General features: G+C 37.0%; 1 protein-coding gene and 1 pseudogene across 2 annotated transcripts in view; both read right to left on the bottom strand.

Moving 5' to 3' along the window:
- NAALADL2 (N-acetylated alpha-linked acidic dipeptidase like 2) overlaps positions 1 to 14,223 on the bottom strand; it is a 1,034,250-nt gene that overhangs the window by 360,453 nt on the left and 659,574 nt on the right. For both annotated transcript variants that reach the window (XM_056110705.1, XM_056110706.1), the window contains exons 7-8: positions 9,142 to 9,234; positions 4,711 to 4,916 (exon numbers count right to left, since the gene is read on the bottom strand). In XM_056110705.1, coding sequence (XP_055966680.1) covers positions 4,711 to 4,916; positions 9,142 to 9,234 — 299 coding nt within the window. The remainder of the gene's footprint in view (positions 1 to 4,710; positions 4,917 to 9,141; positions 9,235 to 14,223) is intronic.
- On the bottom strand, positions 8,255 to 8,434 carry LOC130020216 (uncharacterized; annotated as a pseudogene).

The following is a 14,223-nucleotide window of genomic DNA, read 5'->3' as shown; positions in this document are numbered from 1 at the left end:
AAAAATTAAAATTAACCTTAATAGCTAAAATAATATATGATTCCCTCTCACCTATATGATAAGTAATAGACAATTTCTACTTAAAGTCATAATGCTATTTTCTTTAATAGTCCATATAAAATTTCAGATGCATATTTTAAATAAGCGTTGTCAGGAGAAACAACAAAATAAAATATCATAAAGCATGTTTCAAACAAAAATTGAGTTTATACGATAATGTGTTCTTCATGATTAATATAATATTTGGCTTTAAAATGAAAAATGAAATATTTACTCTAGGAAGAGCAATTAATTTCTTAGCCATTGAATACAAGAATATACATAGGTAAACTACTTCAGTGATTAATCAAGTCAACTTTATCCTTTGAAGTGTAATACTTTTGACATAAAATAGATCTTTAGTCTCAGCAATATATGAGGCGTCATATATTTGTGTTTAAATAAAACCTGATAGACTGATGCATAATGTTGTGTGCACACACACACACACACACACACACACACACAGAGATTCAGTGGAATACTTTATGGGGTTCTCTGCCAAATCCTATCCATCCAAAACTCCAAAGCACTCTACCTATAATAAGATACCATTAACAAGCCCTGTTTTTTTTGTTTGCTTTTTTTCTTTTACACAAACATTTAAAGGATAATTATCATGGCAGCAGTTGTATAGAAAAATCCTAAAATTGTATTAATTTCTGCCAGGTACCATAGTTCTTCACCCAACACAATCAGATAAAGATTGCCGGGACTGTTATCTAGCAAACTAATAATTTTATTCTCGTTTATGTTAAAAATTCAGCTATACCATCTGTAATAGATATGGAAAATGCATTTAAAATTAAAAGCATTTTAAGTGAACAGAAACGATAAACTTTAAAGATTAGAAATTCTGCTTTAAATGCAGCATTTTTTAAAAAAATGTCTATTGCTATAAAAGCTCTATGGAAACAGTTTCTATTTATTTTTTTGTCACAGAGATACTGTCTATATACCAATCCATTTAGTTCCCAGTGAAATGCACAACAGAGGTTGTACAGCACTCATTTAAGGAATCAAATCTTGGAAAAGTGTATCTAGCCCAAGACCATATTATATATATGGTAGAGAGGAATGGAAGTGAGACTTTTGTTTACCGACCACATCTCTCTTACAAGAGTATAATTCTTCACGTAAGAAATGGGATTTTTTAAAGAACCTATTTTGAAAAATGCTATAATTTTCTCAATGATGAAGGTCAGGAGCACTGTATCATTGTAACACTGTCCTCCCATTGTTCATCGATTTGCTCTAGTGGGCACCATTAACATCTCCATTGTGAGACTTTTTGTTACTGTTTTTGGCATATTGAATATGCCACAGGGAGCTTGCCAGGCTCTGGTCAGTCCTGAGTCGATTCTCTAGTCACTCTTACTGTTACAGATTTCTTTTTTTATGTTCTCTTTTCTGTCTCTCTCTTTCAGTAGGGAAGATATCTACCCAGCAGCACTCCAGGATCAAGAGGGGTTCTTTCCTACTGATAGCTAGCAGTGATTTGAGCATGATGACTGGGTACTAAAGTCAAGATGTGACATTATTTGGGCTAAGTATTGCTGGGGCCCACCGAGGGCTATGGCTACTACTGCTGGTGCATTGGGAAAGTTTGTACTGTCAGAAACTGAACTGACGACTTCTTAGATTCTTGGTCTATGTTCTCTCCTCTTAAGCTGTCTACAGGGCCTTAAAATGTCCATTCCTTAGTTCACTGACCATTATCACCTAATTTTTATAATTACAACAATGAGTTTCAAAGTGTCCCGGTGAAAACAAAATTAAACTTTTTTAATTTTAAATAAGTATAACAGTATAACATATCAAAAAAATTCCCCACTCACCTTAACTAAGGAATATATTTAGGATATAATTAGTTTCTGTTTAAAATAAAATGTTTTTAACTCTGCAGGAATAAATTTGATAGGAGTAGATAAATAAAAACACGATGAATTTTTCCAAAATTTTCCACAACCAGTTACAAAGTAAGCTTCTTGAATTATAATGAAATAATCTTCGAAATATAGTAATTTACAGTAGTATATTTTATGAAGTCAGTGACAAACTACTATGTATTATTCATGAATCACTATTAATATTTATCATTATTCACTCCTTGATTACTCATATATCTTTGTTCATGTAGTATAGAATTCAGAAAGTGACTGAAAGTATAATTAGTTACCAAATATTCTTACATATATACATATTCTACTTGGAATTCCCTAATGTATGGGAACTTATTCCCTAATAACTTTTTTTAAAAGTCTTTTCTAACATAGTTTTTCTGTGCACTCCCATATTGAGAGACTGCATTTTGTATCTGCTCTTGAGAAATATAAATTCACATGAGACTCAGTATGAGACTCAGTACAAGAGACCCAATAAAACTTAAAAATATGTTTTTATTTTATTTAACCACAAAAATACTAATTTGGAAATATAATTGCTCACATACATGCAAAGATACATAATAGATTCAATTTACAGGCTATGAAACTCGATGTTCTCTAATAAATTTAAGGACCTTAGCAATAAACTTCTCCATGTACAGACATCGAGAATATTAAACAGAGGGAGTATTAATATTAGAAACATCTACTTTGAGATCTGAGCTTGACAATGTTTATGTAGTTGTTTAAAGTTATCACAAATTGTGACATTACAACATGAGGGACATCTATTTGATAGAGTAGATTGAATGTCTAGTACTCCAGAAGAATATATAGGGAACATTCTTAAAATACCTGATGTGAGAATAAAAATGAAGCCATTTAAAAAAGAATATTATTTTTTTTTAACCGTGCAGTGCCAGAGTTGTGTACTCATTTGTGGTGGGCTGGAGTTTGCACACTTGGTTGGCATGTAGTATGCTGGGGTCACATTGTTGTGGGCTTGCACACTCGTTTAAGGTATACTCGGGAGTGCTCCTGCTGCAGTGCCAAGAACCAAATGGAACAGCATCAAGGAATCAGACTTGACCATGCTGGACAATGTCCGAGATCAATCTCCCACATGACTCACATGGGGAAGGAAGGCACGAGACCACTGAGCTACATCCTCCTTGAGTTCAAGAAAAAAAAATTTTAATAAATAATCATCCTAAACTACTAAATTCAACCTGGGTAAAAATACACATTACAGAATGACTTCTTTTTTGACTTTATATTAGACTGCTTTACGATGTTAAGTTGGAATAGAAATTTAAAAGTTAAATTTAAGAGTTCGTTGTTGCATATTCTTTTACCATACCGATATTTGACAAACTAAGTTTTGTTCAGAAAAGCAAATTAATTCATTTGATTTAGTACTTGTGAACAGTTAAAGAAGATTAACACCAGTAAATTACATATGGAAGAGCATTCTAATTTGCAATGTGTGAATCTTAATTAATTCTCATTTTAAGACTTTTTTTTAATTCTATTTTTTTTTATTTTTGGGTCACACCTGGCATTGCTCAGGGTTACTCCTGGCTTTGCACTCAGGAATCACTCCTGGCGGTCGGTGCTCAGGGAACCATATCGGATGCTGGTAATCAAATCCGGGTGAGATGCATGCAAGGCAAACACCCGACCTGCTGTGCTATTGCTCCAACCCTTATTCTCACTTTTTGATGTATTCTTTGATGGTCTATAAAAACATGGGAATACTTGAAACGTTAATTATCTGGCTGTACTCTAAGAATACACTTCATTGATACTTAAGTGTCTGCACAGAGAGGAAGGTGGAGAAGGAGTAGGGACCTATGGGTGCCAGAGATATTGAGTCTGATCTCTTTTGTACAGCTTAGGTGCAATGCTAGAGTAGTTAGCACTTATTATCATAGTTCTTACCATTTATTCTAATGTACAGTATATTCATAGATGAGGAGAAAAGATTTTAAACATCGTATAATATTTAGACAACACACCCAAGCACTGGACTTTTTGTTCTTTCTAGTCCAGTCCTTCCTTTACTTTCCTGTCCCCCCTCCTAATACTTGGTAACTTCAGTTTTATGCTCAAAAGCCAAGGCTTTTCATCATTCAATATCAACCATTCCCTTTTGTTTTTTAATACATAACAGATGTATGAGATGATCCAGTATCTGTCCATCTTGCTCTGACTTATCTTAGTTTACATAGTGTCCACTAGTTACCTCCAAGTTTCAGAAAATTGCAAGATTTTTTCTTTTCTATGGCTGCATATTATTCCACCAAGTAAGTATACCCTAATGTCTTTGTCTATTCATATGTGTTGGCTATTTAGGCTGTTTTTATATCCTTGAGATAGTATAAAGTAATAAATATTCCACATGTAAGATTATTTCTTAATTTTATTTATTTTTTATTTTACTTTTTATTTTTATTAGTGAGACACCATGAGGTACAGTTATAGACTTACAAATTTTTGTGCTTGGGTTTCAGTTATACAATGATCAAGTACCCATCCCTATTTCTTAATTTTAGAAAATTGACAGAAATTTAGAAAAAAAAATAGGGTAGTACTATCAGTGACTGTCATCAATCTGTCCCAGGAGAAGCCAAAAACCAGGCAAACACGATCATGATATGCCAGAGACCAAAGGTCTGATATCAAAAAGAATGCAACCGTTTTAGTTCTTTGCTTTGTTTGCATTAAGGGAGACTATAGAGGAAGAGAGAGAGTAGAGAGAACATGGTAATCAAGGTGAATTTACCTCTCCCCATTCATACGAGCCGATATTTCCAAAGTCCGTTCCTCCCCACGAGCAGAAAACAATAGTGCGGGCTGGTCTCCATCCCTGCTTCACCTTCAGCATCAAGGCCCTGATGAAAGCCGTGATGATGGCAGTACTGCTGGCCCATTCTTGCCTATCGGGACTGTATGCGGTGTGATGGTGGCTACCGACAATGACATACCGATCTAGAAATAGAAGGGAACAAGAGCCATTAACACAAAATATAACCCCTAACAATAAATTTAATGGCATTTGCATAATCCTATTGCACAACTGAGCGATAATTATGCAAAACGGCCCTAATAATTAAGACTCACATTTCTCGCCCAGTCTTGATTCATACGTCTGAGTATATCAAGGCAAGGGCAGCTGCTGAACCTGATTATTAATGCAAAGCTTACTGTCTTTTGTAACATGCATATTAATTAATGAAGTATACAAAGATGCCACAATGAAACACTTATCTAAAGTTTTTTCAGAATCATCGTGAAAATGTCCTGTAAACAATGTATGCATACCCAGTAAATATTAATGAGCTATGAATACGTTCTGGAGAGAAGTTTTCGGCAGAGGTAGATATTTAAAAAGTGGTAATCACATATGAATTTTGCTAAAAAAGAAATATTTAGGGAATTACGTACAGTTTCAATTTAGTTTTAACCCTTCTCTATCTGAAAAGGAGCACCAAACGTCATTTATCTACTATACACATTTTCACAAATTTTATTTAATAAATCACACAAAATATATTAGATATGCTAGGAGAAGCCCTCCCAAGCAAAGGAATGTGGCATGCTCAATGCATGGTGTTATCCACTGTTAATAAAAGGGCCAATTAAAAGTGTTTTTTTTTTTTCACAAAATAGGAGAGATTATTACCCAAGAATAGCCAAGATCAGTACCAGGGGGATTACTCCATGGCTTAGAGGCCAGCAGGGCATTCTAGGGGAAAGGGCAGCTCAGATAGAGAAGGGAGCACCAAATAAAGGGTGTTTGGAGGATCCTACCAGGAGGGGAGATGCATGTTGAAAGTAGATTATCGACCGAGCATGATTGCCACTCAATGCCTCTTTTGCAGACCACAGCACCCAAAAGGAGAGAGAAAACAAAAGGGAATGTCCTGCCACAGAGGCAGGGTTGGATGGGTGGATGGGGGTGGGGTGGGGAGGGATACTGGGAGCCATGGTGGTGGGAAATGGGCACTGATGGAGGGATGGGTGTTTGATAATTGTATAATCGATACCCAAGCACAAAAATTTGTAAGTCTACAACTGTAGCACATGGTGTTCCACTAATAAAAATAAAAATAAAACAATTTTTTTTAAAAAAGTGTTTTTTTAGAATATTCCCTCATTTTGATGACTGTGAATATTGCCAGAACAGAGACAAATTTGTGTAACTCAGTAGTTTAATCTCTCGTGTGTTGGGGACTGGCCCTGGCGTCCGCTGCCTCGGCTCCAGTCTGGGCGCCACTTGTAGGGACCCTCGCAACTAGTGGAACATCCTCCCCAGAGAGGGGATCAGAACTACAAAGATCGGAAGGGAGGGTTGTGCGAAACACATGGTAACTTTGTTGCAAAGCTCAGGGGTTAATAGGGTAGGCATTAAACAATCCATGAAACAGCTAGAAGTTACAAAGTGAACAAGTTATTCTGTTTGCTGTTCTATGTTGCAGGTGCTAACGCCAGCAGCGCTCTGCTTTTTGTAGCAAAGCGGGACAGGAACGTGGTTTCTAGCCCAGCCAAGGTGATCTAGTCGCATCCTTCCTTGGGCCCTCTGATGGGGTTAGCCACCAGGGCATGCTGCTCCCTCGCCAACTTCTCTCCTGCCTGTCCTCTTTAAAGAAGACTGGGCCAGGCCAGTCCCCAGCATCGTGGTTAAAGGATTTCTTCGTTGTTGTTCTATTAAACATCTCACAATTTGGTTACAAAATATACAGGGTTATGTCTTCATGTCTTCAAGCACAAAATAGAAATAAGAGTCACGCATGATTCTGTTCCTTTGAATTTTCAGTGAGCTACTATCTGTCAGTCTCTCACAATACTGGACACCTAATAAGCACTAATAGTGCTATTAGGTACTTGTTAAACACTTCATTATGGCATAGAGTTGTTTGGGAAAATCATTGTCAGATGCTACTTTAGTTTCCCATACCAAGAACACATTTGATTTATTTATATTTTATCAAATTTCATTCACAGTTTACATATACATATTTCCAAATGCTGAAAATCTAGATTTTATTCATTCATCTTTCGGCTTTGTGTGAGAGGCCTGTCTTTTCGTCTATACTCCAGATAAACTAATCTGAAAAACTAAATACCAATTTATGATTTCAGATTTTCAGTCATTAAGAAAGAAAATATGTGAATAAGAAGACACAATTTTGTTTCTTTGATGGATAAAATATTAATATATGTTACATATAATAAAATGATAAATGTTCTTTGTATAATTGATAATAAAATTGGTTCTTTTCAAAGTAGACTTTTGATAAGGAAAAATCCTTTACCCTAAGTTGAATTTTCAATAATTTGTTCTTTCAATGAAAACTTGCATGTGCAGCTTTGATATGAAATATATTTATTGTGTCAGTTAAAGATCTTTATGACGGAAAGTTGTTGAAATGGAAGAATTGCAACAGTCACATTTTGGAGATTCATTTATATCTTGTTTTTAGAAAAGCTATAAACTCGGGTTTTACAACATTGCTACTGTAAAGGAATCAGAAAAATAAAACAATCAGAATACCTTTCCTGAATTTTGTCAGAGTGAGCAGGAAAAAAATGCTGGGGGAATAAAAAACGTTATCTCAAAATCCTGAGTTAGCATAGATGGGGTGTGTTGAATAATTCTCCATTGAGAGCATGAACAAACGTTCCAACAAAATCAGCAGAAATGATAATAAAGACTAATAAAGACTGTTGCTGCTCTATAGTGTATAAATAACAAGTACTTCGGAGAATAATTCATAATTAATCCTTACAATGTGCTTGGTAGTGTTGTTCCTAGTGTCTTAATTTATATGTCAGTTATTTTCAGTTTTGGTACCATGTAACATAATTTACAAGGTATACAATTATTTAGTATTTGACCAAGGGATTATTATCAAATCTCAAGTCATGTATATATATTCACTCCATTGTAGTGAACTGAAAGTTAGAGATATGATGTACATTAAGACTGATAAATTGTATTTGGGTAGAAACACTTATTTCTTAAACAGATATAAAACTGTTATATCTGTTTTATCTGGGAACTAAAATATTATAACTGTTATATCTATTATATCTGGGAACTAAAATATTTTCCTTTTAAAAAGATCTTCGTGATAAAAAGTTTTAAAAATCTAAGTAATGTGAGAAGGAACTAAAAGAATAGAAGAAAACATTGCTTGTTGTAGCTATATTTCATCAGACAAAAACTACCTTTCCAAATATAATTGCTGATTTCTCTCTTTTCCTCACACCCTTTATTATTTATTCTGATTTATTCATTTTTATGTTTAAATTTTTTTCACAAAACCACTTGGACTGCATTTTCTTCCTCTACCTCTTCCTACAGAAGAGAAGAATGATCACCAATGGTAAAAGGCAGTTAGTTGCAAGAGCAATTTCTAGCACCGTTTTCATCTCGGGAGAGAATGCTCTGGTCCCGGGGCTGGAGTGATAGCACAGCGGGTAGGGTGTTCGCCTTGCACCCGGGTTCGATCCCCAGCATCCCATATGGTCCCCTGAGCATGGCCAGGAGTAGTTCCTGAGTGCATGAACCAGGAGTAACCCCTGAGCATCGCTGGTTGTGACCCAAAAAGCAAAAACAAAACAAAACAAACAAACAAACAAAATGCTCTGGTCCCTCTACATGTGCTCCTTCAAGTGCTCTACAACATCAGAAAACTTTTCTAGTAACAAACCATTAGAAATCCTCCCTGAAAGTATAGTCTTTAATTATGATTTATTTTTGAAGCATTGTGGTAAGCAAGCTAATAAGGACTGACTTTGTGCCTCGTTCTTACTGATCTGCTATTTAGTAGGTTGTAAACTCAAAGAAATAAACTAGTTATATACAGTAGTATGCTGGACATTGCAATTGATCTATAATAGAATATTTCTTTTAGATATTTTATATAAAGTAGCACAGCGGTAGGGCGTTCGCCTTACAAGCGGCCAACAAGGCCGACCCAGGTTCGATTCCTCCGCCCCTCTCGGAGAGCCCGGCAAGCTACCGAGAGTATTCGATATGCCAGACACAGTAACAACCAAGTCTCCAATGGAGACGTTACTGGGCCCGCTCGAGCAAATCGACGATCAACGGGAGGGCCTTTACTTTACTTTTATATAAAGTATTGATTAGAGATGTCAGTTTTTAGATTATAAGAATTGTAGACTATGAATATTTTACCCCACTTACCTGGATATGTCAGACCCTTTAAATATCCGACAACATTAGTAACAGTTTTGAATGTCGAAATTGTTTGAATTTGCATGTTGATAATTATTTTTTCTGAAAAAAATAAGCATGCTATTAAAATACTGTTTTTTAAAATGTCTTTATCCAATATTAGCAAAATAATTCCAAACTACGATGTTTATCTATATAACCCAAAATTTGATTTTACAATTACTAAATATTCACTATTGTAAGCCCAGGCAATTCAATCATAACTAAGACATAATTGCTAGCCTCAGAAAACTACAAAGTCACATCTGGGAATTCTAAATTTCACTGAGATACTATTCAGTTATAGAAGAGAGTCCAAAAAAGAAGGTCTTAAGGGAGATATTGCCAACTCATTTTTTTAAATAAAAACTATTTCCGAATATTTTGAGTACCTTTTAAGTTTAGAAAAAGATCATGTGGATAATTTATCCTTACCTTATGACTCATCATTATGTTCTCACATTGAAAACTGTGATGAATTAGGTGCGGGTCTTTTTCCTTTCCCAGGTTGTACCCCGCCCCCCTCCCCCAACACACCAGGAACCCATAGGGGGCGTGGCCTCTTCAGAAGTAGGAGTGGCTTCTGTAGAAGTGGGCGGGACCTGATTTTTGGCCTGCAGACACTCTTATTGCCACAAGTAATCTACTCACACCCAGCAATCTCAAGTAACATCTTAGTCACCGTACCTCCACACCAACATGAAAAAACAACGCAAATCCCAACTACGTGGGGAGGATGATGAAAAGAGTCTAGAAGCCTCAGTAGGTGCTACTCACCTAAGGGACTTCTCTGAGAAAGAAATCAGATATGAAGTAATGAAGATGATCAATGAACTCAATGAAACAGTGAGTCAGATATCCAGTAAATTGAAGGAGGACATAAAAGAAACAATGGATCGTACAATTGAGAAATTCCAGGAAGAAATGAGAACAGAAATTGGAAAGTTACACAGAGAAATGTCACGAATAAAAGATTCCGTAGATGAAATAAAAAACTCAGTCTGTGCCCTCAAGAGTAGAATGGCCACAGCTGAAGACAGTATCAGTGAGCTGGAAGATCAGCTGTAACAAGCCAACAGGCAACAACAAACTATGGAAAGAGATCTCAAAATAGCTCTAGAGCGAATCAGGGTCCTAGGAGATGATTCTAAGAGGAACAACATTAGAATCATTGGAGTACCAGAAGGCCAGGGAAACAATCCAATGAAAAAGTCACGGTTAAGCAAATCATTGCTGAAAAGTTCCCAGAGCTGGAAAATGCAGCAATTCAGATTCAAGGAGCCCAAAGGGTGCCAGCTAAAAGAGACCCTAATAAAAACACTCCAAAACATATCATAGTTAGAATGAAGGATGCCACCAATAGAGACACAATACTGCAAGCAGCAAGGTCAAAGAAGGAAATCACATACAAAGGATCACCCCTTAGATTCACAGCAGACCTATCAGAGGAAACACTCCAAGCCTGAAGGCAATGGTAGGATATAGTGAAAAAACTCACTGAAATGAATGCTTCATGAAGAATTCTCTATCTGGCTAAACTTTCACTCAAACTCAAAGAAACGGTACCCTATTTTGTGGATAAACAGCAGCTTAAGAACTTCATAGACTCAAAACCAAACCTAAAAGAAGTGCTACAATGGCTACTATAAGACAAGACAAACCCTACAAGCACAACAGACACTTACATAAAAATGACACAAAACCCCATAACAATAATCTATCTTAACATCAATGGTCTAAATTCACCAATTAAGAGACACAGAGTGGCAAAATGGATTCAAAGACAAAATCCAACATTATGCTGCCTACAAGAAACTCATCTCAACAGTCAGAGCAAACAAAGACTCAAAGTTAAAGGATGGAAAACAATCCTGCAAGCAAACAGCTCCTTCAAAAAAGCTGGGGTGGCCATATGAGTATCCGACAACATTAATTTCACCTTGAAAAAGACGAGAAAGGACAGTGAAGGCTATTTTCTCTTCATCAAGGGATACATACAACAGGAAGAAATCACACTCTTAAATGTATATGCACCTAATGAGGGAACAGCTAAATATTTAAAACAACTGCTAACAGATTTTAAGGAGGACATTGCTACCAACACAATAGTACTTGGAGAATTCAACATCGCCCTATCACCTCTGGACAGATCAACAAGAACAAAACCCAGCAAGGAATCATTGGCTTTGAAAGAAGAAATAGAAGAGAGAGGGCTTATAGACCTATATAGGGCTCTACACTCCCAAAAGAAAGAATACATATTCTTCTTTAATGCACAAGGAACATTTTCCAAAATAGACCATGTGCTAGGCCACAAAACATACCTCAATAGAATCAGGAAGACAGAAATAGTATCAACAATCCTTTCAGACCATGATACACTGAATATAGAAGTGAATCACACAGAGACAAGGAGAACCAAATCAAACACCTGGAAATTAAACAACTCAATGTTGAACAATCAGTGGGTTAAGAAGGAAGTCAAGGACGGAATCAAAAGATACCTGGAAACAAATGAGAATGAAGACACGAGCTACCAGAACCTATGGGATGCTGCTAAAGCCATGTAAAGGGGAAAATTTATATCTCTGCAAGCATTTCTCAGGAAGGAATAAGGGCCCGCATAATCAAATTGACTTCACAGCTCAAGATCTTCAAACTCTACTACAAAGCAGTAATAATTAAAACAGCATGGTACTGGAACAAAGGCAGAGCTGCAGACCAAAGGAACAGGGTTGAGTAAATTGACATCTCTCCCCAAACATATGATCATCTAATCTTTGATAAAGGAGCAAGAAATGTGAAGTGGAGTAAGAAAGCCTCTTTAACAAATTGTGCTGGCAAAATGGACAGCTACATGCAAAAAACTGGGCTCAGATTTCTGCTTAACACCATGTACACAAGTAAGATTAAAATGGATTAAAAACCTCAATATCAGACCTGAATCCATAAGGTACATTGAAGACAAGATTGGAAAAACCCTCCACCACATTGATGCTAATGGTATCTTCAAAGATGACACGCCATTGGCCAAGCAAGTGAAAACAGAGATAGAGAAATGGGACTATCTTAAAATAAGAAGGTTCTGCACCTCAAAAGAAACAATGACCAAAATACAAAGGCAGTCAACAGAATGGGAAAGGACATTCACCCAATACCCATCCGACAAGGGGTTGATATCAAGGACATATAAATTACTGGTTGAACTCGACAAGAGGAAAACATCCAACCCCATCACTAAATGGGGCAACCAAATGAACAGAAACTTTCTCAAAGAAGAAATTAGAATGGCTAAAAGGCACATGCGAAAATTTGGTAAATCTACACAATGGAGTACTATGTAGCTGTTACAAAAGATGAAGTCATGAAGTCAAGGGGTACTACATGGAAAGTGTCACGCTAAGTAAAATGAGTCAGAAAGAGAGGGGCAGACTTAGAAAGATTGCATTCATCTGGGGACCATAAAGTAACAAAATAGGGGACTAACACCCAAAAATAGCCGAGATAAGTACCAGGAGGTTTATTCCATGTCTTGGAGGCCAGCCACACACACTAGGGTTAAGGCAGCTCAGATAGGGAAGGGAGCACCAAATAGAGGGTGTTGGAAGGTTCCTCTCAGGATGGGAGATGCCTGTTGAAAATATACTATAGACCGAACATGATTGCCACTCAATGCCTCTTTTGCAAACCACAGCACCCAAAAGGAGAGAGAGAACAGAAGGGAATGCCCTGCCACAGAGGCAGGGTGGGATGGGGAAGACGGGGGTGGGAGGGATACTGGAATTATTGGTGGTGGAGAATGGTGACCGGTGGAGGGATGGGTGTTCACTCATTGTATAACTGAAACCCAAGCACAACAATTTGTAAGTCTACAACTGTACCTCATGGTTTTTCACTAATAAAAATTTAAAAAAATTAAAAAATAACAGTATAAAAACTGTAAAGAATTAGGAATATTCTTAAAGCTCTAATTATTTTTACAATATAGAAGTCTCCATTTCCACATTTATGTAGGTCTCTCTATTGTGCTGACTTCTTGAGTTTTTCTGATATATAAGGGCATAGATGGCAAATAACAGAATTAGTCCAATAATGAGGGAATTCGGTCAGAGATCAACGTGTTCTGATGGTGACTTTTTCAGTCCTGTAATTGCTGAAGACTCAGAAGTGTGAGTGGCCTGTCAGAACAGTGAGATATCGATGGCCGTGTTGGGGATGGAGGTGGTAAGTGGAAAGTTGCTAATATAAAACAACCCTGTCATGCTGACAAACTTCCAAATTCCACTCATCACTGCTAGAGAAAAATGTGAGCCATTATTATTTTGCAATACACAAAGATGAAAAGATGGAAAGAATCATGTTTCTCTGGAAATTAAAGCTAGGAGTAAATAAGTTCTGAGAGAATGCCTGTACATCATATATGATAAAAGGAAATTTGTTGAAAATCTGAGTACTGCAGAGGCTGAGAGGTAGAACAGCAGGTTCCGTGTTTGCCTTGCAAGCGGCCAACCTCAGGTTTGATCCTACATAGCCCATATGGACCTTCTGACCCTCTCACTACTGCCCGGATTGATCCCTGGGGGCTGAACCAGTAATAAGCCCTGAGAACCACCAACTCCTCTCAGGCCCCCAACAAAACAAATAAACCTGAATACCGTGTTTTAATTTAGGTGCTATATAGTCTTGTTACTCTTTTTTTTTTTTTGCTTTTTTTTGGGTCACACCTGGCAATGTACATGGGTTCCTCCTAGCTCTGCACTCAGGAATTACTCCTGGCGGTGCTCAGGGGACCATATGGGATGCTGGGAATCGAACCCGGGTTGGCCGCATGCAAGGCAAATGCCCTACCCACTGTGCTATCTCTCCAGCCCATAGTCTTGTTACTCTTTTTTTGAGGGATTTCGGGGGTTGGGAGGTATGGGGAATACCTAGAGCTAGCTGTACTTAGGGCTTAGGATCCTGGCTTTCTGTTCAAGAACCATTCCTGTTTAATCCTAAGAATGACATGGGGTGCCAAAAATTGAACTAGACACTTGAAAGGCAAATGTCTTG

This window comes from Sorex fumeus, unplaced genomic scaffold (genome assembly GCF_029834395.1).
Source record: "Sorex fumeus unplaced genomic scaffold, SorFum_2.1 ptg000010l, whole genome shotgun sequence".
Lineage (NCBI taxonomy): Eukaryota > Metazoa > Chordata > Mammalia > Eulipotyphla > Soricidae > Sorex > Sorex fumeus.
Note: the sequence above shows the minus strand (reverse complement) of the source record. Positions and strands in the feature narration are given on the sequence as shown.